The sequence below is a fragment of the Merops nubicus genome, unplaced genomic scaffold (genome assembly GCF_000691845.1).
Source record: "Merops nubicus isolate BGI_N331 unplaced genomic scaffold, ASM69184v1 scaffold41746, whole genome shotgun sequence".
Lineage (NCBI taxonomy): Eukaryota > Metazoa > Chordata > Aves > Coraciiformes > Meropidae > Merops > Merops nubicus.
The window spans coordinates 1124-27837 of NW_008613755.1; the positions used below are offsets into that span (position 1 = coordinate 1124).

The window sequence follows — 26714 nt, forward strand, 5'->3', positions numbered from 1 at the left end:
GTTTTTTGTAGAAAATAGGTGTCCTTGAGAAGCCAATGATAAAAGAGTGAGGTCATGGAGTGCAAGAGAATAATCAACTTTTGGAAGTGGGTGAAATGCGTATCCTTGTGGCTGAATGGTTTAAACCATGCACTGAAGGAACAGTGGGAAAGCATAGAGGGACTATACTGACCTGTCACAGAAAGAGCAGGGAGAGAAAAACATGCAGGTAGCTAACTGGTGTGCTTTGTTTGTGGAAATGGAACGTGCTGGGATTTTTGTCACGTTAAAGTCATGCCGACTTCTGTCTGTAATGAAACTTCTTCAGCACCTAATTTTTACTGAAAGATGCAAAAATATCGGTTTGCTAATTCTTTGCTAGATACCCATCACTGAGATTATGCATGTGTATATGTGCTTCTGTGTGTGTGTGTATATGTGTATATCTATATGTATATATGTATGTTATTTTGCAGTTTCTGATATTCAGATCAACTTGTTTGTCATGGATGAAACTGCTTTGTCCCTTGGAACAATAGATGTTTCCTATCTGTCCACCTCAGCAGAGTGCAGTATAAGTAGATGTAAGCATTCCAGTGAAGAATGGGTAAGTAAAAATTGTGCATTTTACTGGCCACGTTTATGTTTTTATTAATTCAAATTGGAGGTGGAATTTTTAAGAATTATTATGAAGATTGTAGATAAGGCATCATCTCTCTCATATATGATACAGATTGGTTTTAATTTAGCTTGAAATGTAATGAGGAACAAACAGTTCAGTGCTGCACGAAGACTGATGTTGCTATAAAAGAACCCTGTCAAACCCTATTGATAGTCTTATAGTATTCTGATGTGATGTTACTAATCGTTTTACACAGCAATAAATGTGCAGCATCCCATTCTGGAGTAGACTGAGGTCAAGCAGATCTGAAGAACGTAGTTTGAAGTGCAGAACTGAAAAGGAGTGTGAAGCTGAAGTTGTACAGTTGCGTAGCCATTGTAGCTGGGGTTTTTCATGCAGTACAGGAGGCAGAGAAAAATTGGTGGGTATAAATAAGGAGCCTGTTAAAAGTCTGTGTCCTCTGTTGACTGAGTCTTGGGATTTGGAGACATGGGGCAATGAGCAGAGTGGGCTGGGTGGAGCAAAAAGAGCCCCATGGGGACTGGGCTACTACTGGTTTGTTTAGAAGCATGGGTCAGGAAGAATTACACAGGTCTCTGGAGAGGGAGGAGTTTGAACTTGATACAGAAGAAGAGTTGGAGGCAGGTCAGAGTTGAGGGAAAGGACAGATGTCCTGGCAGCTGGGTTTTCTAGCTAGCTAGATGTAAGTTACACCGGTCAGCAAGTTGCTGTATCCAAGAGATGAGAGGGTGGGATGAAGGCAGGCAAGTCAGAAGAGAGTAAGGAGATTTTGTACCAAAGTGTTCATGAGTTCAGTCAGGGCTTGGGAACAAGCACAAGGAAGACAGTATTGTTACAAAGTGGGTTAATTTTGGAGTTAGCATTGTGGGAAGTGTTACAGAAGGGATTGGGTCAGATAGTGTCTTGATGCTTGTTCATTCCAGGTGGAAGACTTGGCCTTGGAATAACTGCCAATTCATACTGCTTGTCAAATGTGATACATGCACATTGTAGTTTTTTCAGCACTGCTTTTGACTTTGTGATGCTTTCTCACTGGCTTTCCTGATGTAGTTGTGTTGAAAGTATTGGTTCTACTCTGTTTCTTTTCCACTTAAATGTGCTAATTGAAACAGTGTTTTGGATTAATTTGTTATTGTAACTTCCCTTTTATTAAAAACTTAGAATATATAGTTCAGAAAGTGGCAGTCCAGTGGTTATTCTCAGGCAAGTAGCAATTCAGTAGACTTAGATGGCAACAATCAATGTCCTTGTAAAAATTCTAGTTAAATATATTTTCATTATGTCCTATCGTAGAGGAATTCACAGAATACAGTTGCTTTGGATTTTTTGGTTCTATAATAATCAGAATGACAGCTTAACATTGGAGAAGGCACAGGTTAAATTTTCATATTACTTTGCATGAAACTGCTGAAAAAGAGTCAGTATTTTGCCTGCATTCAGCTTTCTTGTAATTTTACAGGGCGATATCTAGTTAAAGCTGAAAATACATTGCTTGTATTAAAAGCACCCTTACTGTAATTTACTGTTAATTTATTCCACTTTTCTTGGCTGTCAATTTCCTTGCTGTTTCTTATTAGAATTTTTATTTATTTTAAAAGTTTGTGTGTCAGGAAATGCCAAAGTGCTTAAGATACCCAAGTACGAAACTGTGATTTTGCTTTTTTTTTTTTTTTTGCTTTCAATCACATCATCTGGAGAAAATATAATTTATTTTAGAAAAATATTTGAAAAAAACTTTCTGTTAATTTTATGTAATTTGGGGGGTATAGGTTCTTTTTGGTTTTGGTTGGAGTTTTGGGTGGGTTTTTTTTGTGTCTGGCAACTCCTCCTACTCAAAGTTTTCACATACTCAGTAAAACACATATTTCTGGATACTTACCCAGTGGTCTTTGTTCTGCAGGGAGAGTGTAACTCTAGGCCCACTCTCTTCCGGTCTGCTACTTTAAAATGGAAAGAGACTCTGCTGAGCAGAAAAAGGCCATTTGTGGGACGATGTTGCTACGTATGCACTCCCCAGAGCCGGGTAAGAAGATTATGGACTGGATTATGCTTGGCAATAATGCATAGCTGCAGTGTAATGAAGTTTCATTAGTTTTTTACTTTCACAATTAAGGTCACAAAGTTCTTACTTCATAAAGGAATGTAGATTTTCACCTTTGTTTGTGGTTATATTTTCTTTGCCATGGAATTAATGGGTGACACAGACCCGTTGTGATGCTTTGTCTCACATTTTCATTGCAGGCCTATTCCTTGTGCAAAATTCTGCAGTTCTTCAGGATTAGCACTAGGCATATATAAAAAATTGTCTGATCTGCTAGCTTACCAATGGGAATTCAGTGCATTTGAAAGTGTTAAGGCTTACTTTTAGGACACTTAGTTCTCTCTCCACGAAATAAGTACAGTTTTGAAAGTCAGCAGTATGCTTCTCTTCAAACTTGAAGAGATCAGTCCTGTGCTTGAGAAGACAGGTTGGTTTTCTATACCCGGTTGATTTCTGGCTTCTCTGCCCAGCCTGTAAATGAGGAGTGCCAGTTAGGATAGCGAGGATATTTGCTGGAACGTTGTCAAGGTGGTGGCTCTAGAGAGGTTGCGCAAGCTGATTTAAAATGTGAACTTTATTGAACTGCATTGGGCAGACTTTCTGTAAGCCGGAGATGCAAAATGCTGATAAATGGCATAATGCAGTTTTGCAACCAGTTCACGGGGTAATTTGACTATATGTACACTCTGGGCTTTAAATTGCATGCAGTTGCACCTGCACTGAGCTCCACGATTGGCTGGAGTAGAGTGAAAATTTGCTTGTTTCTTTGACCAAGGAAAAGGTACCTCACGCTGTTCCTATGCTGGAATAGAAAATTGCAACAATGACATAAAATTGTGGGATAGAAATCCAAATGTACTGTGAAGGCTACATATGATATGGGCAACAAGACAAGCAATTAGATAAACTGAGACTGCTTCCAACAGACACTGAAGTGTTTGACTTGAAAAAAGGTGTGTAGGAATCCTCAGCTTAGGGCTTTACACATTTAGTAATTAGGCTGTTCCTCTCAAGTTGGGAATTACACTTTAAAAATAAAAATCTTGTTCTGTATTTTGTCCATTTAATGAGAAGCTAATTAATTATCCTGAGATCCCACTTAAGAAAGGGGCATGACCTGATAAAGCCCTTCATTGCCTTCTGCCACAAGGAGAAAATATCACCCTTGCAGCAGACAATAACAAACCAGGTCCTCTCATAAGACTCCAGATGTTTGTTTCACTGTGTTTGTTGAGCTGCCTGTTAGGTTAATTCGTATAAGGAGAAGGGATGGATGAGTGATACAGACTTCCGTAAATGCTGGCCAGACTAACAGCTTGCTAACACTGGGAGTGGGAAGTCTTGCTTCTTCCTCTTGGTTTCCTTCCTGCTCTCCTGGGGGCTGATCAAGTTCAATAACCAAGCAGAAAACTATCTGCTTTATTTATTCATTTAGTCTGGCTGTCTTAGTTTTCTGCCTTGCCTGAATGAAGTTGGCTTGTTAAGGGGTGTGATGAAGTCTGGTGTGGTATAAATTCAGACTTGGGGGCTAAATGTTCAGTGGAAAAAGGTAGGATGTGGTGGTGGGAACTGGGCTTCTTCATCACAGTACCAGGGAGGTGCTGTGGCAGCTCACTTGGTCTCGCAAAACCACATCCTCTGTTTGATATAGAAAAAAGTTAAATAAGGAAAAGCTGAAGTGTTTCATTACAGCTGGAGGATGAATTTCACAGACTGAGGTTATAACTTTCACTGTTAGAGCATGGGAATGGCATTCGGTGGTGGTACTTTGTTGCTGATTTTTTTTTTGGGAGACCAAGTACAAGTTATTTCACTTCTCTTTGCCAGAACATTTCATATAGCTCTAAGAGCCACAAAAAATTACTAGCAAACAGTCAGAAGAAAGTAATATTACCTGGAGTTTTTCTCTTAAAAGCCTAGAGCAACAATTTGTTGATTGTATGTACTACGGAGTTGTGCTTTAACATGGGACAAAAGACTGAGTGCTCCAACTGTAGCACGTAATTTTCACTTGATCTGCCAATGACATAAGACACTCATATATTTAAATTTGTGGCAAAAGGTGTGTCCTAAACAAAATACAAACAAATAAGACTCTTATCTTACTCTCACTGCAAAACTGTTAGTGAGGCTGTTCTGCAGCTGTGCTGTTGGTGGTAACCATATTTCTCCTGCAGTGTCCTGTTTTTGTCTTTCGTGATGTGCACAGTCCTACTTTTAGCTGTAATTCACAGTTGGCATGGTACCAGTTTTATAATTAAATATTATTTGGGCAGAAAGAGATTAGCTTCTCAGTCAAGGTACTTACTTGGAATATGGAAGATTAAAGTTTAGGTCTTCCTGCCAAGGAATAGTGTTTTATCTGAAGTGGAACCACTCCTAACTCATCCAGAACAGTTAATAGCCTGGCATGCCGAGTCTGTATCGGGGTGTAGAATGCTGGATTAAGTTTGGTGCTCTGGCAGAGCAGGAGTGTGGAAATTTGCCACTGAATCATGGGTGGATATCCTGACCCTTGGGCTGCTGTTACGTGATGCCTGATCTGCTGGCAAACCAATTGGCACAGACTGAGCATCAAAAGGTTCATAATTATACAAATGCTGAACGTGGATTAATATAAGTTTCGTCTTAAAGATGACTTTTGTATTGTGGCAAATCCTGTTGTATATTACATCAGAAAATGCTAAAATATTTGAGTTTGAAGAATACGACCAATGCAACCATCTCTGTATGCATTAAGGCCTAGAGAATACTTCGGAAGTATTGGAGCTGGGAACAGTGACTTTCTGAATTTTGTTTTTATTTCAGAACATTGTGTTTACTTTACAAGAAAGTTCTTCACTTTTCTACTTTGACTTTTTTTTTTTATAATAGAGGTGAAAAGATGTTGCATTATCTTAAATGTTGGGATGAATGTAAAGGTACAACTATTCCTATGTAATAAAGTAGTCCACCAATTTTTTTTTTTTCTTGGTTTTACAGGATAACTTCTTCAATTCTAGTATTCCTTCTTTGGGTCTACGTAATGTCATATATATCAATGAAACACATACGAGGTAAGGTAGCAAGTCTTTCTTTTGCTTTTAAACTTCTGTGTGTTCTGTTCTTACAACAAGGGGAATCTCAAGGATAGTCCATACTGAGTGAAGATATATTACTGCCCTAAAATGTGGGAATTGGTGCTGACTTGAGGAAAGTGATGTACTTGTTAAATCCAGCTGTGTGTATGTGGGAGCTGGGCAAAGTCCTTTGGGTTCATAGACAAGGAGTGTAAGGGTCAAACCTGTTTCACAAAAAAACAGGGCTTGTTTAAATCCTTTCTCTTTTAGGGCAAATGGCAGCATCTGTAGCATTATGCTGAAAGGGGCTGGTTGTTCCCATGCTGAAGAATGACTTCAGGCTGCATTTTAATTTACTGAGCAGATCTGGCTTACAGTTTAGGTGTTGACTATTAACACTAACAACAATTAAAACTGATCATGTCTTGCAAGACTGTGTCTCCTCTGTCTCAGTGGCAGAGTGCAGCTCCTAAAGGATGGCGTATATTATCTAAAAATGATGATGTACCTTGGTGCTACTGCAAATATATCTTCTGTTCTGGGATGAAAATACTGGATGTAGGCAAAAATCTTCATTCTGTTCTTTGGAAAGTTAATAATGCTTGCTAAGTTTTTTACAGTAATCATTAGCATAAGCAGGTCTTGCAGTGTTTGTCATAGAGTCAGAGCAAACAAAGAGAGGCCAGCAGCATGAAAGAAGTGAGCCAAAGTGTCTGAGTGGAAGAAAGGCAGCATTGTGCTGTGCTTGAGAAGGAGGAAGCTAATGTTGGAGGCTGTTCTTTCTTTAATTTGAATTAATTATGCTTTTTGTAAGAGTTGAGCTTGCAGTTTAGAATACAAAAAAATAACAGAAATAGTGTTTAATTTTAACTTTAAAGAAAAATTAGTTTCAGAAGTCTAATGCTGGAATGATTTTCAATGGTCAGGGTTACTTAGATAAGAAATATAAGGGCAACAAAATATGGGTTAATGAATTATTCTGAAATAAAATGCCTTGAGCTCAGAATGTCCTTATAGTCTGAAAAGTGACAGTTTTAATGAAGTTCTGAGGTCCCATGGTGTTACATAGTCACAGTTTCTTTGCCTTAGAAAACAAGTGGGATCCTCTTTAACTGCTAGCATACTGTACCTGTACTGAGAGACTACCACAGCGTTTTTCTGAGGTCTGAATGTCAGTTTTAGAATATGTCTTGATTGGATCTATTCTGTGTGGGTTTTGTGATCTATCATTGCTACATGACTAGAAAACAGATACAACATAGTATAAAAAGAAAAATCTAAGCTGTAAAATGAATGTAGAAGTCTATACCTCGACAGATCCCTGCAGCAGCTGTGTGCTGTTGTGATGATATGTTCATAGTTACCAAAACTGTTGTCAAAAAGAAGCATATCCTTAATTTTCTTTTTTAGAAATATTAATAAGGCTCTCAAACTCTGATGAGAAGGGGAAAATGGAACAGCAATTTAAACGAAGTCTCCAGTCTACTTCCATGACAGCATGAAGAGCAAAATTCTTTGTCCTTCGAGACAGTCTGAGTATTTGTATAGCTGTTACTGCCAGACTGGGCCAATAGCTTCTGCCTCTGCACTCATCTTAATTGTAGTGCAAGTGGCCTGTGCACTCGGGTAGTTTGGCTTTTTGCAGTGTAAACATTCCATCTCATCTTTCCTTGCTGGTTTTAAAACATGTATAAATTTACTGAAACGTGGTAACAGGTTTAACAGCCAAGATCAGTAACTCAGGTGATGACAGGGACTGAGACCTTGGCAGCACTCCAGCGTGGAGACCAGCCTGAGCGTTGCCACCCACGGTTTGGTTTGGGACACTTGCTGGAGAAACAGCGATGCGTTGCTCCAGCAGCCCTCAGGACAGGGTTTTGGCATCATACTGAGTGCTCAGGTCTTAGGATTGGCCAGAATTTAATTTCTTCTTCCAAGTGGTAATTCTCCCCCCTTATATCAGCTCTGATTTTTGAGGGTCCCAGCTCTCATTTGTGGAGTGACATGGATGACTGGTGGCTTGTCCATCTTGGAGTAACATATTACCAGGTGACTGCTGCTTATTTGATCCAGAGAGCAGAGGACAGGGTTAATTTAAAAGGGAGAGACTGGCTGCATAAGCTAACTTGCCTTACTTAAACGCGTGAATGTGTAGAGAGATTTACCGATTATTTAGAGGTTCTACTCCTCTTAAAACTTCTCAAGGGGAAGGTATGTAAAAGGCGCATAGGGCTGGGTATTTAAAAAGACTTGAAAAGAAGAAAAGATTACAGAAAACCAAAAGTGTTTTTAATGTGGATGGCTAATGCAAACATATTTTCAGAAGTGTCTGTGAGAGTTTACCCTGTGCATACAGTGTGAGCAGCTTTCCCATGGGGACTTGGTGTTTCTTGAAGGAGTTGACAAACCTCTTAGATGGGCAGTTACATTCCCTGGTGGAAAGTCACCAGATCAGAAACTGGCACTACTCCTTTTGTCCTGGATGAGCTGGGGACTTGGTTCCAGTGGACAGACAAAATGTATATGGTGGTTCGTGGCAATTCTTCTGTGATACTGTGGATGTTATAAGGCCACTATAACCCTGAATTCAAGTAATGCAAACCTTGGATGTCTCACATACGTTGTGCTATGCATCAGTTATTTTGTATGTAACGTAAACATGCTGGCAGTTTACTAGAGGATACAGAAGCTTTTAGGCAGCTCTTAAAAAAGTTTACTTACTTTTGCTTAATTGTATTTTTAGGTGTTTTTAATATTCTTTTTCTTGGCAGTGAAATATTTTGAAGGTCACACTCAATTACCTTTCTATTTTTGTAGGTACAGAGGGTGGCTTGCAAGACGCTTTTGTTATGTCCTTTTTGTGCAAGAGAGGGATGTTCATAAGGGTCTGTTTGCCAAGAATCTGACAGAAAATGTGCTGAATAACAGCAGGTAAGATAATGCAAATTATTTATTTTTGAATGACTGATACTTTATAGTATGTTTTAAGAAGTTAGAAACAGCAGGTTTTGAAAATCAAACTTCAAAGTATTAGAAGATACAGTATCTTCAGCACAGCCTTTCAGGACTGTAGCTTGCAATTGCTGATTGAATAGTAAAAGGGGAGATGAAGAATTGTAAGTCTCCAGGTGAGAGGTGCATAGTGGGTGGACAGCGGACAGTAGGCAGAAACATAAATTATTACTACATGGGGACTCTTTGAATGTTTACCTAATTAATCTAAATCATTGCCACTGAATTCATACTGCAGCCATCAGAAATGGTGAGTGTTTCAGAAGTAGCTGGAGAGCAGCATTTTGGAATACCCACTGTATACTGAGTGCGTGAGGCAAAGCTAGAAAAAGGCTGTAGAGTGACATACCCACCCTTTACTTTGTGAGCTTGTTTTCTGTTCCGTATACCGTATTTTAAATAGCATGCAGAGCCCCTGATTAGCTATTAAGGTATCAGTTTTCCCTGGACACAAAGAAATTCATCTGCATGTCCACTACTTGAGATTGCTTTTGTCAGAGGGCACACACTGCCTACATTAACATTCCTAATTCTCCTGAATTTTTAATGTTTGAGTCTCATCTGAAGATGATAGTGTTGCTTTTGAAAAATAAAGCAGAACTCATTGTGCCACAGTTAGGATGTATTAAACCAGTTAATCTCTTTTAGATATGTTTTAAATGGAGGAAATAGCCCTTCTAAAATATAGTTGCACTTTGTAAAACTGAGAATTCAAGGAGAAATATCTTGTAGAAGTGCAAAATAGCAGCTGCATAAATCTGTCTAACGAGGTAAATGAAATTGCTATGACAGGAAAAGGAAAATATTAATGAAGAGGAGATTTCAGCTGTTTTTTCTTGCATCTTTAAACTTATTAACTATTTCTGAAAATTGACTATCACTTGATGTTAGTATCTGTGACCTGTGGACACAATTGTTTCATATGGTCAGCTTTGAACACATTTATCTGTCATCCACCTAAGCCTTCCAGTCAGAGCCTAGAACACTGAATTAAATGTAATGCGTTTGCATGACACAGTTCTTCAGTGTGCATGTTTTTATGTGTGCAAGCTACTTCTGCAGTAATAGATAGCTCATTTACAGCAGCTGCCTGTGTCTTGAGCTGTTCTGTTCTGGGACTGTCTCCCAAGTTTTACTTTTTAATTTTAGAGTCCAGAAGGCCATTGTAGATGAAGCTTCTGAACCAAGTGCTCCAGGTAGTTTTGCTCAAACGGATCCTAAAGCTATCAACAAAGTAAAGAAAAAAGCTAGGAGAATTCTCCAGGAAATGGTAGCAAATGTGTCACCTGCTTTAATCAGGTAAGAAAAATGGCTTAGCAGTTTTGTCAATGTTGGTATAATACAGAGAGAGGTTGGCCATTCCTAGAATCTAGGCGCTTTCTGTATTATACCAGCAGAACTTCTAACACATTATTCACATGTAATGACCAATTATTCTAAAAATAATACGTTATTAATAAAAAATCTTTTTCAAACTATAACAAATTAAATGGTAGTTATTCTTCATTTTGAGATGCAGCAGAAACCCTCCACTTTTTCAAGGTGTAAATCTTAAGATTAAATACAGACTACTTTTTTTTCCCCTCCTGAAACCAGGTTTAGTGGTAGTGCTTAGATTAGTGTTAGTATACTCTGTTGTTTCAAGCTGATGTAGGTGAGAGGAGTTAGTTGCAGTGTCTTAGACGGTGAAAGATCTGTTTTTGCAGTAGCCCATTGAATATCAGAACCTGTAATTAAATGTATCTCAGAGAGGGCCTTATCTTATGTTAAATCTTCTACTGTGGTATCTGCATTTACTGCTAAAGATGAATCTGTCTCTTGTTATGTTCCTAGTCCCCTTAACCAACTTCTGCGATGCAAACACTGTATTTTATGTAACTATATCAAGTTCTCCCACAAGACCAGATACATACTGTCACCTAACATCACTAAGTTTAGTTATTATAAGTGATCATAGGACCTCCATTAACTTACCCCATATGTAAAGGGGCCTCTGCCTTTTGAACATCCTTCACTGAGATTGGCACTAACAAGTTTTGTGTCATAACTGCAGGGGGCTGAAATGCAGTTACTAACCATGGCTTAGCTGACAGGCAAAAATTTGTTAAGCAATTGGATTTTATCCTAATTTTATCTGAGTATAAAGTAATCAGATTTTATGGCTTTGCCTTTAGTCATATAAAAGCAATATAAAATGGGGGCAGAAATGAATTAAGCTTTTTGAGTTGTGTTTGTTCTTCTTTCAGGTTGACTGGCTGGGTGTTACTGAAGTTGTTTAACAGCTTTTTCTGGAATATTCAGATCCACAGAGGTCAAATAGAAATGGTCAAAGCAGCAACAGAGGTAAGAAACGAGTAAGATAGATTTCTGATGTTGTTTCTATTAATGTTTACAGTACTTTCAATTTTTAGGAGAGTTCTAATTCTGTATGATAATCAAATTGTAGATAAAACTGTTTAATATCTGTGAAATACTGATTTTAATTAAATATAATGCTGTCTGTGTTGCGTAACCTAAAAAAAATGTGTGAACTCTGGTTTCACCTTTCCTTCAGAATCCAAGTTTAACTATCAGGCTGAATGGTTATCCTGGATAATCTACATCCAGCATTATTCCTTTGTTTGTGCTGAGACAGCCAGTAATAAATTCGTAGGTCCATTTAGGATTTTTCACTCTCACCTTAATTTGGAATAAAAATCTTTAGGATATAAACTTTTCCTGTTTCTTCCTAGTAATCTGTTCCCAGTCTCTTAATATTCATTGAAATTGATGAAAATAACTCCTAAATTCCACCATTTTCTTTACAGTCAAAGGATTTGGTTCTTTTTGCCTTTGAAAGATGGATAAGATAAGTGAAATGAACAAGGTTCCTAACATTTTCTGTCATCTTTTGATTCCAGTGTTGGAGAACTCCACTATTCATAGATCTTTGCTGATATCTGATAGAAATAAAAAGTAGTGCTTTGATGACTCTGATGATTTAGCCACTTCCCATTAATAGTTTAATTGTTGTCTCAGTACTGTGAGCCTGAAGAAACTGGGAATATTAATCATTGTTATTATAATGTATGGAACTAGAAACTACTGTCTGTGAAAATTAAGAAGTATAGCTGACTAAAATGTTCTTGTCACAACTGAATGAAAAGCAGAAGTAAACAGAGTGATGGCAACAGGATCATACCATCAGTTCTGACAATATGATGCTAGCAATCTCAATGATGTATTTTAGGAAAGGAGTGATATTCCACATTTCTTATCAGTCCTCTCTTTTTTTTCCTTCTCTCCCCACCACAGATGAATTTGCCTCTTATCTTCTTGCCTGTTCACAAATCCCACATAGACTACCTGCTCCTTACATTCATTCTTTTCTGCCATAACATCAAAGCACCATATATTGCTGCAGGGAACAATCTCAACATCCCCATCTTCAGGTAATAACATCATCTTCTTTTTAAAAGACTGAGACGGAGGGATCTTCATGTGACCTATTGTGCAATATATCTTATGTCCAAGTGTTAGATAATCTGAGTGTCATGGTGCCATCATGCAGAACTTCTTTGATGCCTGTTACACTCTCAAAGAGAGAGCATAATAAAATCCTTCTGAGAAATCTGTCATAACCTAAGTAGAGTAAGGAAGGATATTCCTTTCTTCCAGCAGTCTGAAGTGGGACTAAGGAAAGGCGAGTATGTGAAAAAGTGTAGTTGGACAGCTCCTCTTCATGAAGTTTAATGAGCTGGCTAATGGGCAGCAGTACTGAGTGAATAAGACTTTATGGGAGAGTACTCCAGCTTGGTCTCCGTTTAGATTCTGTTTCTGGTGGCTGAAGAACCTAAGGGCTTTTAGGTAGTACTTAGTCAATGAGTCAGAGTTTAGGGATAGCTGATTTCTGAAAAGCCACTGGATATCGGAGGAAATGATGAGGAAACAAGGGGATACTTGACTTGCAGGGTGTTTTGCACCAGTAGATGCTGGTCTGTGATGATTATGGTAAGAAAGACATTCAAACATGACAAAGTACCAATTACAATGCTGTTATTAGGGCTAGCAGTATAGAGAAAGAGAGACTAGCATGGGAAATCTAATGTCCCTTTAGACACTGAGAACCCCGAGTTGTGCAGCAGGCGTCCGATGCACGTGCAGCACGCTGCGTGGACACTCCCTGCAGGAAGGGTTACCCTGTGCTGGTCCTTTGAGCTAGTATAAGATTTTGTTTACAGGAAAGCAATATTTTTCTGTCAAGCAGAAAGGATGTTCTTATGATAACTTCTTGCTGCACCATTAGAGAAGGACATGGCTATGCAGGTGGTGCCATTGCTGGTGCCAAATGGGAGCTGTCTGCAGGCTCCGCTGTTGAATTCCGCTGGCTGAGCTGAACCTGCAGCCCAGGGGTAGATGCATTACAACACGGGCACAAAGGCCATGCTGTATGTGCAGCACAGCACAGACATGGGCCAGCTCAGGGTAACTGTTACATGGGTCACCAACATCTCAATGTACAAGAGTCTCCTGATCAGGGTCACTGCAGAGGGTAAGTGGTCTGTCAAGGGAGTGAGCGAGAGCAGGGCTGTGTAGAGAAGCCTGTTTCTGAAGTTAGAGTAGTATTTGTGCTGTCCCATCATGTGCAGATAGTGTAATAATTTTAGGCTTAGAGAATTTCAGTAATTGCGATTCCTGTTGAATGCTAGGAATTTTGTACTGGACAGGCAGTAGTTTCATAATCTATGAAACTGCTAAAATCAATGAGTATAACTCCTCTGTATTATCCAGCACGTTGATCCGCAAGCTAGGAGGATTCTTCATTCGTCGAAAGCTGGATCAGAATCCCGATGGTCGTAAGGACTTCCTCTACAGAGCTCTGCTCTACGTGGTATGTATCTCTTGTCTTTGCTTCTCTAGGCAGCTTTTCAGTCAAGTGGCAAATGGGAGAGTGAGGTCCATCAATCTGGGGATGGTTTTTACTGCTTTGAATTTGTCATAAGTTTCATGCTGCAAAAAAGGATACATTTTTGTATCAAGTCTTGAATGTATAGAATAAGAGAGAATTCTGTGTCCAGCATCTTTGAGGATGAACGGATTTTCACCTTGTGGAATCCTTATTAAAGAAACTGGAGTTAATGAATCTCTGAATTAATGTTAAACTTAAGCTTTGTTTCTCTGATTTCTTTTCTGCTGGGGTGGAAGCCTGTTTATGGTGGCTTGCTGTGATCCTTTGTGCCAGTCAGTGTAATAGCTGTATTACCATCTTGTAAGATGGGATGTACTGAAGAACCAGAAGGAGAGTTGTATACAAATCAGCTAGATAACCATTGCTAGAGATGCCTTTCTGGAACAAATGGCATTGTACTGTTTTTATATTTATGCAGATTCACTTGCAGAGTGGTCTGAGTTCGTGTCAAGCATTAATTGTTGCTTGTGGTTTTTCCACAAGTATTCATACCAAGTCATCATCTTCCACTGTTTTTGGAAGGAAATGGCTCCTGACAATATATTTCAAACGTGAATTTGCCAGTACAATTAAATGCTTATTTTTCCCTCTTTTCCAATCATTTTGTATACAGCACATAGAAGAATTGTTGAGACAGCAGCAGTTTCTTGAAATATTCTTGGAAGGCACACGGTCTCGAAGTGGAAAGACATCTGGTGCTAGAGCAGGTCTTTTATCTGTAGTGGTGGATGCTCTCTTCTCAAATGCTACTCCTGATGTCCTAATTATACCTGTGGGAATCTCCTATGATCGCATAATTGAAGGTCACTATAACAGTGAGCAGCTGGTAAGAGCAAGTGAACAACTTGTTTTGCCTGGGGGATTTTCTGTTTATGTGCAGGAAAATGTGTTGCATGGTTAAATGATGTCCTAGTAGTCCTTTGTGACATGAACTTGGTGTTAGTGTTGAAGAGCCATGGATCACAGAACCTCTCTGGCAAGGAGTGCTGAGGCACAGGTAACATACTTCTAAATGCAAATTCATGACATAACAAATATGTTCAAGCAGGTATCTATGGAAAAAAATAGTTCTCTAGATTTTCTGGAAGTTATAAAGTGTGTCAACAGATTTGGCCTTGCTTTGTCTGCTGTTGCATGCATTTTATTTTTAAACATAACCTTTTAATTGTAACTTGGAGAAAAACCCTAAACAACCACCCCTGTTTTCCAGGGCAAGCCTAAGAAGAATGAAAGTGTTTGGAGTATAGCTAGAGGAGTCTTCAGAATGCTGCGGAAGAATTACGGGTGTGTCAGAGTAGATTTTGCACAACCGTTTTCCTTAAAAGTAAGTTTGATGTTTTGCAGATCTTTTTGAAGGTTTGGCATGTTTATATTTCAATAGTGGGACACTTTAATTTTTCTCTTTGTGGGTCAACACACTATCATTATCTGCTGAAGTCCATTCTGGTAGCACAGAAGTATCCCTGTTGTGCAGAATGTTTGAGTCTTTGGACACATTTGTGTTAAGCTGGAATAGTCTCAGAGTTGATATAAAGTGTTATGTCAATTTTGAAATGGTGTAAGTAATCTCACTGAGGTTCTTTTGTTTTGTCTTAAACAAATCTTTAAAATGATCCTTGTACCATGTAGTAGTAATCCTTTAGAGTGTAGAGACATTTGAAGTTGAAGGAAACCGAGTACTCTCTTCCTTTTTTAAGTAATTTAATGGCTTACACTACTGTTGAGGAAGGGCATTATTCTCACTGGATTTTAAAAATTGCCAAGTATATTAGTGGCTATTAAAGTATCATGGATAATATATCATAAAAATCTGCATATTCTTTGAAAGTCATCGTCTGTTGTTAGCTTACAATGACTACCTACACTAGTTTACCAAATAGTGCTGTGTGGTTTCTCAGAAAATGGGGTAGTGCAGTAGTATCTGCCTTCACTTCTTAAATTTTCTTTGATCTCTTTGCAGAATCTGCTAGTCCTCTGTTTATCTGCATTTCACTAATCTGTGTTCTGCTACAGTATACTTTATTTTTAGTGTGACTTTAATAAGATTATTGTAACAACAACCTCCTAGAACATTATTCAAATTAATTAGGTGTTGTTCTTTCTGCCCTACTTCTCAGAAAAGCAGTAGGTTGGAGAACTTTGGAGGGTTCAGTTACCACAGCATGAAGTTATTGTGACCGTCTGCACTGCATTATAATTAGCATATTAGGGAAAGGTATTAATTTGCCTCCAAAGGAGAAGGCTTGGGTTATTCTTGGTAGGGAGTTAACAGTTGTTCTTGGATCAGTATAAGGAAAAGAAGGTTATCTGCCCTCTTAATCTAGTGAAATGCTGATCGCTATACCTTCCTAGCAACCTCTGTCAGGTCTCACTTGTATGTGTATTCATTGTTGTACTCCAGAGAAGTAAAAAATGGCATAAATAGTTTAAGTACGTCTTAACCAAGATTTGCAGAAGTGTAACAGTGTTTTTAAATGGGTGTAGTTATGTCACTGCAGGTATTTCTAAAGGAGATGTGCTTTGGGGGTTAATTTTGGGCAGCTGCAGTTCTGTGAGCACAGGCTGAGAAGCAGAAGAGAGCAAGCTGGCTGTGAAAGTCTTTTAAGCAGCTTTCCTGGGAAGGAACTGTTTTCCTGACCAGCAGGTTAAGTGGCTCTTTAGTTTCCCACATCAGTCTTTATAGACTGAAAGCACACAGCGTCCTGAAAACAGAATAATGTAAATGCTAAACCTGTAAGGAGAGGTGTTTGGCTTTTCAGAAATTTGGAATTCAAGCGTTCCAAGCATGGGGTACCCTGCCTGCTTCCTAGCTGCTTTACTTTGTGGCACTGTGAGGGGTCTTGAACTGGAGTTTCTACACCAGTGTTTACCTGTGGGGAAGTTTCCTATCCTGGCATTTGAGGAAAGCAGCAGCACGCAAGAATTACACTCTCCATGTTTGTTCTGAATGGTTATTAGACTTTGCTCTCACTCATGTTAATGAAGGCAGTTCTCATTAATTTAATCATGGTGAAGCCAGTCTCAAAGGAGTTGTTCCCAGCAGTGTGCTGACAGGGTCTGTGTCTTGGTTTTGCTGCAGTGTTTTGTATGAAGTATGGATTCCTTGCTGTGGAAAGTCTGCCTTGTCATAAAGCAAAAGCAAACAAACTGTTGAAAACTTTGTTTCTCTGGCTTTATTTCTGCTCTTTTAGTGTGAGCTATTTTTAGTCACAGCTGCATTTTTGAATACTTATTGTTTTCACATAATATTATCACTTGAATGCAAGAATAAAGTGGAAAAAGTACAAAAAATAATAAGTCTTCTCTTAACAGGAGTATGTAAACAGCCAAAGCCAAAAACCTGTGCCTGCTCCTCTTTCTTTGGAACAAGCTTTGTTACCAGCTATACTTCCATCAAGGTAGAGATTTTTTGGGTGCTGTGGAGAGGGAGGATGGCTTGGTGTGGTTGTTTTTTGTTTGTTTATTTGTTTTTTTAGTGTTCTGCATTACATTCCACAAAGTGCTTGAAGTCCCCAGGGATAATGTAATTGTGCATAGAAAAATTAAAAACTTAGACAACTGTAACTGTGAAATTTATTTTGAGAGTTGCACTCTTCCTAGGGAGCTCTGTTTAAATAAGCTTGAGGGGGCTTTTATTTACTTCTTTTTAATTTTATTGACCTTTGTTGGTTTAATTTTAAATTTTATGGAATAACTTAGGGAAAAATGACTCTCACTTAATGAAAAATAAAGGATTTTTTTTTTTTTTATATCTTGCAAAAATTTCAGGTGGGGTTTGGTATAATTCCAAAGCAAATAAGCCTCTTGGGAACGAGTACCTCTTGCTCAAGTAGGTAGCTGTCATTCAGAACTACAAATCCATGTTCAGGGGCTACATCTACATTTGTTACACAGCTAAACATTTTAGTTGATGTTTTTGCTGGACTTACACAAACATCTGTGATCCTAGTAGGGACAAAGTCATTTATCTTTAGAAAGTTGTAAGTCCATAAAAAAGGCCATTTTTAGTTTTTAAAGAGGCTGGGCTGGAAACTGCCTTTAGGCAGATTTGCTTAATCTACTGTTGTCAATATTCATTGAAGGGAAAAGAACTGTGGGATGCAAATGATGTAATGGTGAAGTTGTGAATAACCACAGGAGAGGCCTGCAATTTTGATTTTGGTAGTCTTATCTCAGATTGTTGTTTTGTTATAAAGAAATAATCTGGAAAAACTGGTAGATGTTAAAATTTCTGTGGAGCTTGTTACACATACCATTTTTGTGCCCTTACCAGAGTGCGTACTGGGTTTTTGCACCATAGTTCATTTAGTTCATTAAAAAAAAATTGAATAAAAATCTAAATGTCATAATGTGATTTTTTATTCTGTATTCAGACCTAATGACACTGTGGATGAAGGTACAGAGGCCTCACTGCCCAACACCAGGGATATCACCAGTGAACCCTTCAGAAGAGAGCTGATATCCAACTTGGCTGAGCATATTTTGTTCAGTAAGTCTTGCAGTATCATCAGCTACCTCTTTTCTTTTGTTGATTGCATGAACTAACTTGCTGTTAGGAATGTCATGCTTCCCAGTTCCCTCCATTCAGGTGATCATTTCATGACTTCAGATGCTTTCTTGACCATTCTCCATCCTTTGCCATCCTCGCCTTCAAAGTTAAATAAACTCTTTATGATTAAGTTCAAGCTTTTTATTCTGTTTGTTATGTTAACTTGTGTATTCCTTGGACTAGTGTACTGAACTTGCTGTACTCTGAAGTGTTTGAGCATCATAATGATACACTGATTTCTTAGTACTTATGTAAGAAGTTATTGCAGTCTTCATGACATTATTTAAGATTATACTCATTTGAACTCAAGTGGCTGCATGAACCAGTGTTGCCAGGTTATATAGGTTATGTGGTGTATGCTTTAGTCAGTAGTTCTGTGATTTGTGGTATAAGAGATGCACACAAAACAGTACTTAGCTTAGTAAACATTTAAGCTTTACTCAGCCTTCTTAGTTCAAGGTAATTTAATGTGATTAATATTGTTACTATAGAGACATGATGTTCTGAACTTCTCAGGTGCTTTAACAGGTTTATCTTGTTTATATGTAGCTGCTAACAAGTCCTGTGCTGTGATGTCTACCCACATTGTTGCCTGTTTGCTGCTGTACAGACACAGGCAGGTAAGGCTTCCATGCTGCTCAGATAGCCAAACATTCCTCTGGCCATGTTAATTAAAAAAATAGTATGCATTTTACTATTGCATGATACTAGTAAAAGAAGAAAGTTGCATTTAAGTAGGAGTGATTTTCAGCTAGTCCCAGTGCTACTATTTGAGTTGGTGGGTGCTTGAAGATAAGCTATTTATTCATGGGATGATAATAAGTACCCATGTGAAAATAGAACTTTGTAACTCAAAAGGTAGTTATGCTTTTTGTAAAGAACACAGCTTCATTGTATTAAGATTTCTTTAGATCTCAAACTAATTCACCATTGAATATGCTAGAAGCTCTTGTGTTAATTTTCAAAGTTCTTGAGGAAAAGCTTTTCCTCATTTCGCCAACCAATTGAACAGTTCTGTTAATTACAGTATTCTCAGATAATTGGTTATTCTTTTGCAGCATAGGTAGTGGAAATGTAGTATCTCTAGCATATTCTTGAAGAACAGCACAGGTCTCTGCAGATCTCCAAGATCTATAAACTGAGAAGCAAACAAAACATTTGCATTCCTAAATAGCTGCATGGCTTTAAACTATAATTGCATGTAATTAAAAACCTGTGGGCTATTTTGGCAAAATCTCTCTGAAAATTAATTTTTCTAATAAGACTGTTGTGCTGTGGATTATTGACAATGAGTGAATTGTTTATGTGTTTGCTATAGACACACTTTGGTGGTTTACAAATAAACTCTGTGCAGAAAGATTGTTTCACTGTGTCAATCTGTTTTTGTTCCTAGGGAACTGATCTTTCCAGATTGGTAGAAGATTTCTTCTCCATGAAGGAAGAGGTCTTAGCACGGGACTTTGACTTGGGATTTTCAGGGAACTCAGATGATGTTGTCATGCATGCCATCCACTTGCTGGGAAACTGTGTGACTATCACAAACACTAGCCGAAACAACGAGTTCTTCATCACTCCCAGCACCACAATACCTGCTGTCTTTGAACTCAATTTCTACAGCAATGGAGTATTTCACGTATTCATTAAGGAGGCTATCATTGGTATGTTTTGGCATTTACTAAGGACTTTCTCCTAATCCGTGAAGTCACAAGTGTCTGCACAAAAAAAACCTTATCAGTTTTTCATGTAACTGACTTTTATCTATTTCTTCCCTCCATGCTTCAACCTAACAAGACAAATATTAAAGTAAACTTGTATTTTGTTCGTGGAATGTTTCAACTAATTTTTTCCATCATCCTTTATCTTTCTTGGAAGTATTTGTGTGTTGGTCATTGCCACTGGCACGGCAGTATCAGAGTTTAGAGCCAACATGGCATAACCTGTACTTTGATCAGCAGTATCATAGTGAGATTTTGTTCTGATCTATAAATTGAACACAAAAATAATGGTGAATTCTGGCTTTATTATTCAATTGCATGTGTAATGTTTGAGTGCTTTCCGGCCTAGAAGTAGACAAAACAAAAGTTTTACATTTCATTTGTTACAAAACTCTGCGAAAATAAATTTTGCTTATGCTTGTTTCTGCTCTAGCCTGCAGTCTTCATGCAATTCAGAGCAGAAGGTACAGAAGTGGTACCAATGGTGTTTCTCCCAGTCTGATTAGTCAAGAGCACCTTGTCCGAAAAGCTGCCAGCTTGTGTTACTTGCTTTCTAATGAATTTACTGTATCTTTGGTAAGTAATTGCATTATTTGTCTAAATTTCAAATTTTTGTTGCCTGTAACTGTGTCACAGTTCCATTATGTTCACTGTAAGTGCAGCCTGATGGTTATGGGTATCAAGAGGTTAAATATAATTTTAAAAAGGAAGATAGCGTTGGTCTCCTTTGCTTTAAGGAAACATGTGAATATTTGAACAAAGGTAGTTCTACCAGAACACATGAGCCAAAAGATGTCTGCCCTGAGATAGCACATGAATTAACTTGCCAAACTCCTGTTGCTACCTTGTTTCCTTGGCAAGGTGTGACAAAAACTCTTGATGGCTTTCAGGGAGGGGGAGGTACTGAGTGCATGCCTGCTGCTCATACAGGTGCTGAAGTGAGGGATGCTGGGCTGAGCCTGCAGCATTTCTGCTGGCCTGGCCTTAGGTCTTTCCTAAGAAAGAAAAGCTGCTAACTCCATCTCTATCAGCTTCCCACAACTTGAGTCTGGGCTTCTTAATGCCTTCTAAGAGATGTTGTGTCACTGACGTCATTAGACCATCACAACTATAGCTGTGTTCTGCCCAAACTATCTAAATATATTTTTTACATAAGCAAATACAAATCTTTGAGAGTATCCAACTCCTGTGAGCTTGTGTAGGTGATTGGAATTATGCTGGGAACTACAGCTCCAGATTCTAAAGATACTCTTAATTTGCATAGGAGTGCAGTAGTTACAGTGTGCCACACCTAGTACTTAGTGGCAATTTTAAACATGGCCTGACTTTGTTTTGTTACAAAACACTGAAGAGAGCTGATGTTATCTCAGTTTTCAGACACTGTGTACTTGTAAGAATACCCTGTAAGTAGCTCTATACTTGCAGTTTTAAGTGCTAGATTTTTTTTTCTCTTACGTGTAGAAAGTTACATAGAATTCTAGAGATTCTTGAGCTAGTTCTTGAATTTATACACATATTTCTCATTTGTACCTTTTTAAATGAAACATAAGTGAAGTTGAGCGTTTTTGTCTGGGCAGTGATGTAGCTCACATGATGGGATTCTTTAGTAATTTTATCCTTCTGTTTTCAGAGTTAATAATTGATTTTGCAGGTTTTTTTTTTTTTTTTTAATTCAATGTGTACTTTAATTTTGAAATAAATCATAGTCATGATTCTCAATGATTTTAGCTTTATGATGATTTTATTCCAGAATTGTTAACGAACTAGAATTTGGTTAGAGGCGATTAAAAGGAGAGAATATTTAATAGGGTTTTCTACCAGTGTAGCAATGCATTTCTTCAAAACAATTGGACAAATTCTCAATATCCTATTTCACTGTAATTTTAATGTCTACCAGGGTAAACATAAGTGGTGTGTTGGGATTATTCTGGTAAAAGTTTAATAACTTGCTTAAAAGGAATAATTGCTGTATCTAAAACATTCATACTGAATAGGGAAGTGGTGTTACTGTAAAGGGTGTAATGAGTGTGATTTTCTCAGTGCATTTTTTTTATGTTGTGCAGCCTTGCCAGGTGATATATCAAGTTTGCCATGAATCTGTGGAAAGGCTGATACAATATGGCATTCTTCTGGTGGCCGAGGTAAGGTGACAGAGATACTGAAAGAGCTTTGGTTAGTGTACTTGACTTTAACTACAGGGAGTATATATTTCTTAGTTGTCAGTCTTGTTCTACATATATGCTATTACTGAAAGCTTGTAACAACAAGTCCAGGACTCATACTACTTCATTCCTACATTTGTAAGCATCAGACATCTGTGTATAGCCATCCAGTGATGCTGTGAACGACTCTGTGCAATTTCATTGTGCCATTAAACCAGCTACAGAAGGCATATCTTCTATCCTGTTACATCTTGTAAAAACATGGATTTATTACTGAGGCCCATTCAAATTGTGGCACAGCTACAACAGCTATTGCCTTTTACTCTGCAAGAGTCAGTAGTCCAGCTCTTTTGCCATTTTTTGATTCCTTTGTGTTGATCTCTGAATTATTGTCAACTTCCTCTGCTAGCACAGTTTGCCACTCCAGGGAAGTTCTGGGGCCACTGAGTGGTGCAGTCTGCCAGAGGGGTTCAGTGTGAAGAAAACCTGGGGAATAGGGAGAGCTGACTCAGCATACTTTTGCTTCCCAGACTTTTTTTTTGTGCACAGTAAACAAGCCTTGGCACCCAGGAGGAAGCAACAAAATTTAAAGAAAACATGGAAAAGGAGTTACATATTTGGCTGCTTTCTTCTTGCAGCTCTCCAGTTTCAGAGGATGCTGGAGCTACTTCTGGTGTATTTGTGAATGGCCACTGCTTCACTCTAATCTTACTGCATACCTTTTGATACCTGTTTCCAGTTTTAATATATGTGACCTTAGGTACTACTTACTTGATTCACCAGGATATTAAACATTCTTCTTTAAAGTTACTACTGCTTGCTTTTTATCTGAACTGCCGACACGTCGTCATTTAATAGATTGTAATCATTGTTAGATAAATCCAAAAATAAAAGTTAAATCAGAGGATTAGGAAGAAAACCTGTATGTTCCGTGGCTGGCAACACGAGGAGAATAGGTGTGGACAGCAGTACATATGCACCTCTTGTCTACTCAGGCATGAAACCTGTCTGGAGCATCCTTCTGTGCATTTTGGTTGCCGAGTCTGGTACATTGCTGTTAATAGGTTAAGATATAGATAGCTGTTAGGCAGTATATAAATATTTGTCTGTCGTGTCTGATGTCCAAACCAGTGCAACATTTGAATGCCTAAAAAGGAGACATATTCTGTTAGTAATTTTCTTAAACTTAAAAAATCTCTTTACCTGCTCACTACTTTTGAAATATTAGGAACTTACATAATTATTGGACACTGTAAGCAGAGGTTGTTTCGTGACTTCAGACAGGTTGGAAGTGTTTTTTACAACCTGCTTTCTAAGAAAGGTAGCTAGCTTCTGCTGCTTCTAATTATTTCAGTTTACTGCTGGCATTGACACATGGATAAATTTCCCATTAAACTGAGCTTTATTGATGCTTTTTTTAAAAAAGAAAAATTCTTTCACCAAATTTCTCTCCTCTTTGCTTGTCCCAACTTTGTCTATAATTGTCTTGTGCTTTCATTAAGTATTGGTTAAAGGACTGATTAAGTCAGATGAGATTATAAAATAAACCTATTGCTTGCCTGTATTTGGTTTTTTTAGTTATTTACTACCTTGTCTTTCAAATTTAAGCAGGATGATCAGGAGGATGTTAGTCCTAGTCTTACAGAACAGCAATGGGATAAAAAGCTCCCTGAGCCATTATCTTGGAGAAGTGATGAAGAAGATGAAGACAGTGATTTTGGGGAAGAGCAGAGAGATTGCTACCTGAAGGTAATATTATCCTAAGGCTACTAGCATTGAAGTGTGTTGTAAGAGATACAAACTACTTTACTAGTTGGGGAGGGCTAATGATAGTATATTTTTTTGCTGGTTCACAGTGTTAGACTTGGTTTTGCTACAGTCAGTAAAACACCTTTCTCTCCTCATGAGAAAAAGAGTTGAAGAAACATCAAATAATTTTATAGGGAAGTGGAAGGGCAGTTGTTAGTGTCAAGAAAAAGGATAAAGGCTCTAGTATCTTAGTGTCTAAATATTTTGTACTTTACTAACAGCATGGACTCTAAAAGGGGCACATTTGGGTGGTATTTATATTCAGCCTAAATTTGACCTTTAGATTGATTTTAGACATATTAGAAGCTTTCTCAGAGAGGTGGCACAAACATCTTTAGGACATCTTGTTAACAGTTAGAAAGTTACATCCATCTCTGTGAATGTATGGCAGCCCTTCTGCTGTCCACAGAACAGTGTAATGCCTTTAATTTTATCTTAGGAAAACAGTTATTAATAAAGTGGCATTGATTTCTTACGTGCAGTGCCTGTTTTGTCCCTCGTGGTAAACTGCTTATTTGCTATGCTTTCATAATGCACTGTGTTGTGCCTCTGCACTCTTTTTTGGACTAAGAATTATCTGGGCTGCTGTTTTGCCATGCACTCTGTTACAGATCACTTTTTGTTTCCATGGGTCTCTGTCACTTAAGCTCTTGTTGCCCTTTTGTAGGTGAGCCAGTCTCAGGAGCACCAACAGTACATCACTTTCCTGCAGAGGTTATTGGGACCTTTGCTGGAGGCATATAGCTCTGCTGTCACCTTTGTGCACAATTTCAGTGGTCCTGTTTCAGAGTCGGAATACCTTCAGAAGTTACACAGGCACTTAATCAGCAGGACTGAGAAGAATGTTGCTGTATATGGTATGTTAGCCTGGTTTTGGAACTGGATTGGGTTCATTCTGTTCCTTCTAGCACAAGGTAACCCAAATTCAATTGCCGCTTGTTTATCTCTGTTTGTTTTTTTTTTTTTCTTTCTTTCTTGTAGCTGAGAGTGCTACCTACAGTCATGTGAAAAATGCAGTGAAAGTCTTTAAAGAAATTGGGGTAAGTGTTCAATGATCAATGCTGGAGAACGTTAAGCTTCATTTAATAATGAGCACAATTTTGACAGTTCATGGAACCTGTTTAGCATCAGTTTGAAGTCCATGAATGTAGCTGTGCGAATGTGTAGTGAGGTCTGAGCATTTTGCTTTCATTAAGGCTCAGGGCTGTAGAAGAAGAGCTCACATGGCAGAACAGGGCACTTCTTCCCCCTGAGAATAACTGTCTAGATGAGGGCTAGGTGACTAGACATTTATATTCACAGCAGATGAAGTTTGTCTGCTCTACTCCGTGTCCTTATTGGACATCAGTGGCAGTGCTGGAAAGCCAAGAGCACAGATTGGACTTAGTAACAGCAAAATTTAATTTTGAAGGACTACTGAAATCTTCAAAAATTATTAGTTACTGTATTTTGGCTTAGCAGTGATTGGTGCTCCAGGAGAACCATCCTAATAGACATCCAGTGTCCACCATGAGGATACAGGCGTTCTTTAAAGTAAAGAATAATTTTTGCATTTTACCACTAGTGGTTTTAATTTTAAATCACCTATTTAAATCACAGATTTTGCAAATGAAGAGTTTTTCTTTCATCAGAATAGCATGGCTTCCTGAAGGCCAGATGGGATTTAGCATTAGAATTTTGAAAGCATCGGTATTTAGGCAAAGTATTGCTAGATAAGGGTTTTGAAGTCTTTGTCTTTAAACTACACTGTGTTAAGTAAGCTAACAGTAGTTAGGCCACAGTAAAACCTGTAATAAAGGTACCTTCCTGTAAGAGCTGTGAAGAAAGCACATAGCAAATACATAATTTTAATTGAGTTTATTTTGCTGTTGGATTTAGATAACGCCTGCTAAGCATCTATTGAGAGCATAGCATCTGAATTCTTGTTTTCAAAGTGCTTACACTTTCGGCTGAGATGCCTTCTGAGTGTGTTTTATTCCTTCCTGTTAGAGTTGTCTGTTTAGTGTACTTATTTCTCAGTTTCTCATCTTCTTGTTGCCCTTTCATAGGTGAAAGGCTTCACCTTGTTGAAGGGCTTCAACACTGAGTGAATTCTAATAATATCTAATAATAAAGGCATTGTCACCTAAACCTTCAAGAAAGGAATATAAAAGAAGTCTTGTAAATGAGGACAAATATAGTGTAGACCGTAAAATTATAGTCAGGAAAGGAGATACCTTTATCATGGTGATACTTACCCATGTCCATGTTATGCTTTAGGTTTTCAATCAGACAAAACAAAGGAAAGACACCATTTTGGAACTAAGCACCACGTTCCTACCTCAGCGCAACAGGCAAAAACTGCTGGAATTCGTCATGAGCTTCATGGTGTTATAGACCCCATACAGCACCTTTGTCCAGGGACAAAAGACAGGTTTTGAGGCTGTGTGTCAAAGCCTGGGGACATTTGCTAACCTTTCAAACTGTAAGGTGCCACTGTCTGGGTAAGGCCTTCTCTGACTTGAACTACTACTGGAAGACAAGTGCCTTCTTACGTATGCATTCATGGGTTTCTTACAGTCCCCGTCCTGTTGTAATACAGCGATACTCAGATGACACTTTGGATACAAGTAATTAAACATGTTGCAAAAATAATGATAAATTACTAGAATTAGATTTAAAATTAAGAATGAAGTTTTATCAGTGTTACGTTTTAAATACATTTTTAAAGACTGTAACAGATGCACAAATACACATGTTGGTGATCTGTAGCTAGCCCTGAGATCTTGAGTTTAGTGGCAACACAGCTTATGGCATA

General features: G+C 38.2%; 1 protein-coding gene across 1 annotated transcript; it reads left to right on the forward strand.

Annotated features, from left to right (window-relative positions):
- The first annotated feature begins 484 nt into the window (after window positions 1-484).
- On the forward strand, window positions 485-26714 carry GPAM (glycerol-3-phosphate acyltransferase, mitochondrial). Its single transcript, XM_008941983.1, has 20 exons — window positions 485-586; window positions 2523-2645; window positions 5646-5719; window positions 8540-8653; window positions 9884-10033; window positions 10981-11077; window positions 12029-12165; window positions 13505-13604; window positions 14296-14508; window positions 14893-15006; window positions 16995-17080; window positions 18056-18171; window positions 18781-18851; window positions 19625-19889; window positions 20380-20522; window positions 22010-22087; window positions 23717-23857; window positions 24585-24774; window positions 24899-24957; window positions 26177-26714. The coding sequence occupies exons 1-20, from the start codon at window positions 485-487 to the stop codon at window positions 26291-26293; spliced, it is 2490 nt and encodes an 829-aa protein (XP_008940231.1). The 3' UTR covers window positions 26294-26714.

Excerpts from the sequence above, each read along its gene's own strand:
- GPAM (XM_008941983.1), top strand. The coding sequence starts at position 485 with ATGGATGAAACTGCTTTGTCCCTTGGAACAATAGATGTTTCCTATCTG. Across the intron at positions 15,007-16,994 it reads CACAACCGTTTTCCTTAAAA|GAGTATGTAAACAGCCAAAG; the intron begins GTAAGTTTGATG and ends TTCTCTTAACAG. Across the intron at positions 24,775-24,898 it reads GAAGAATGTTGCTGTATATG|CTGAGAGTGCTACCTACAGT; the intron begins GTATGTTAGCCT and ends TCTTTCTTGTAG.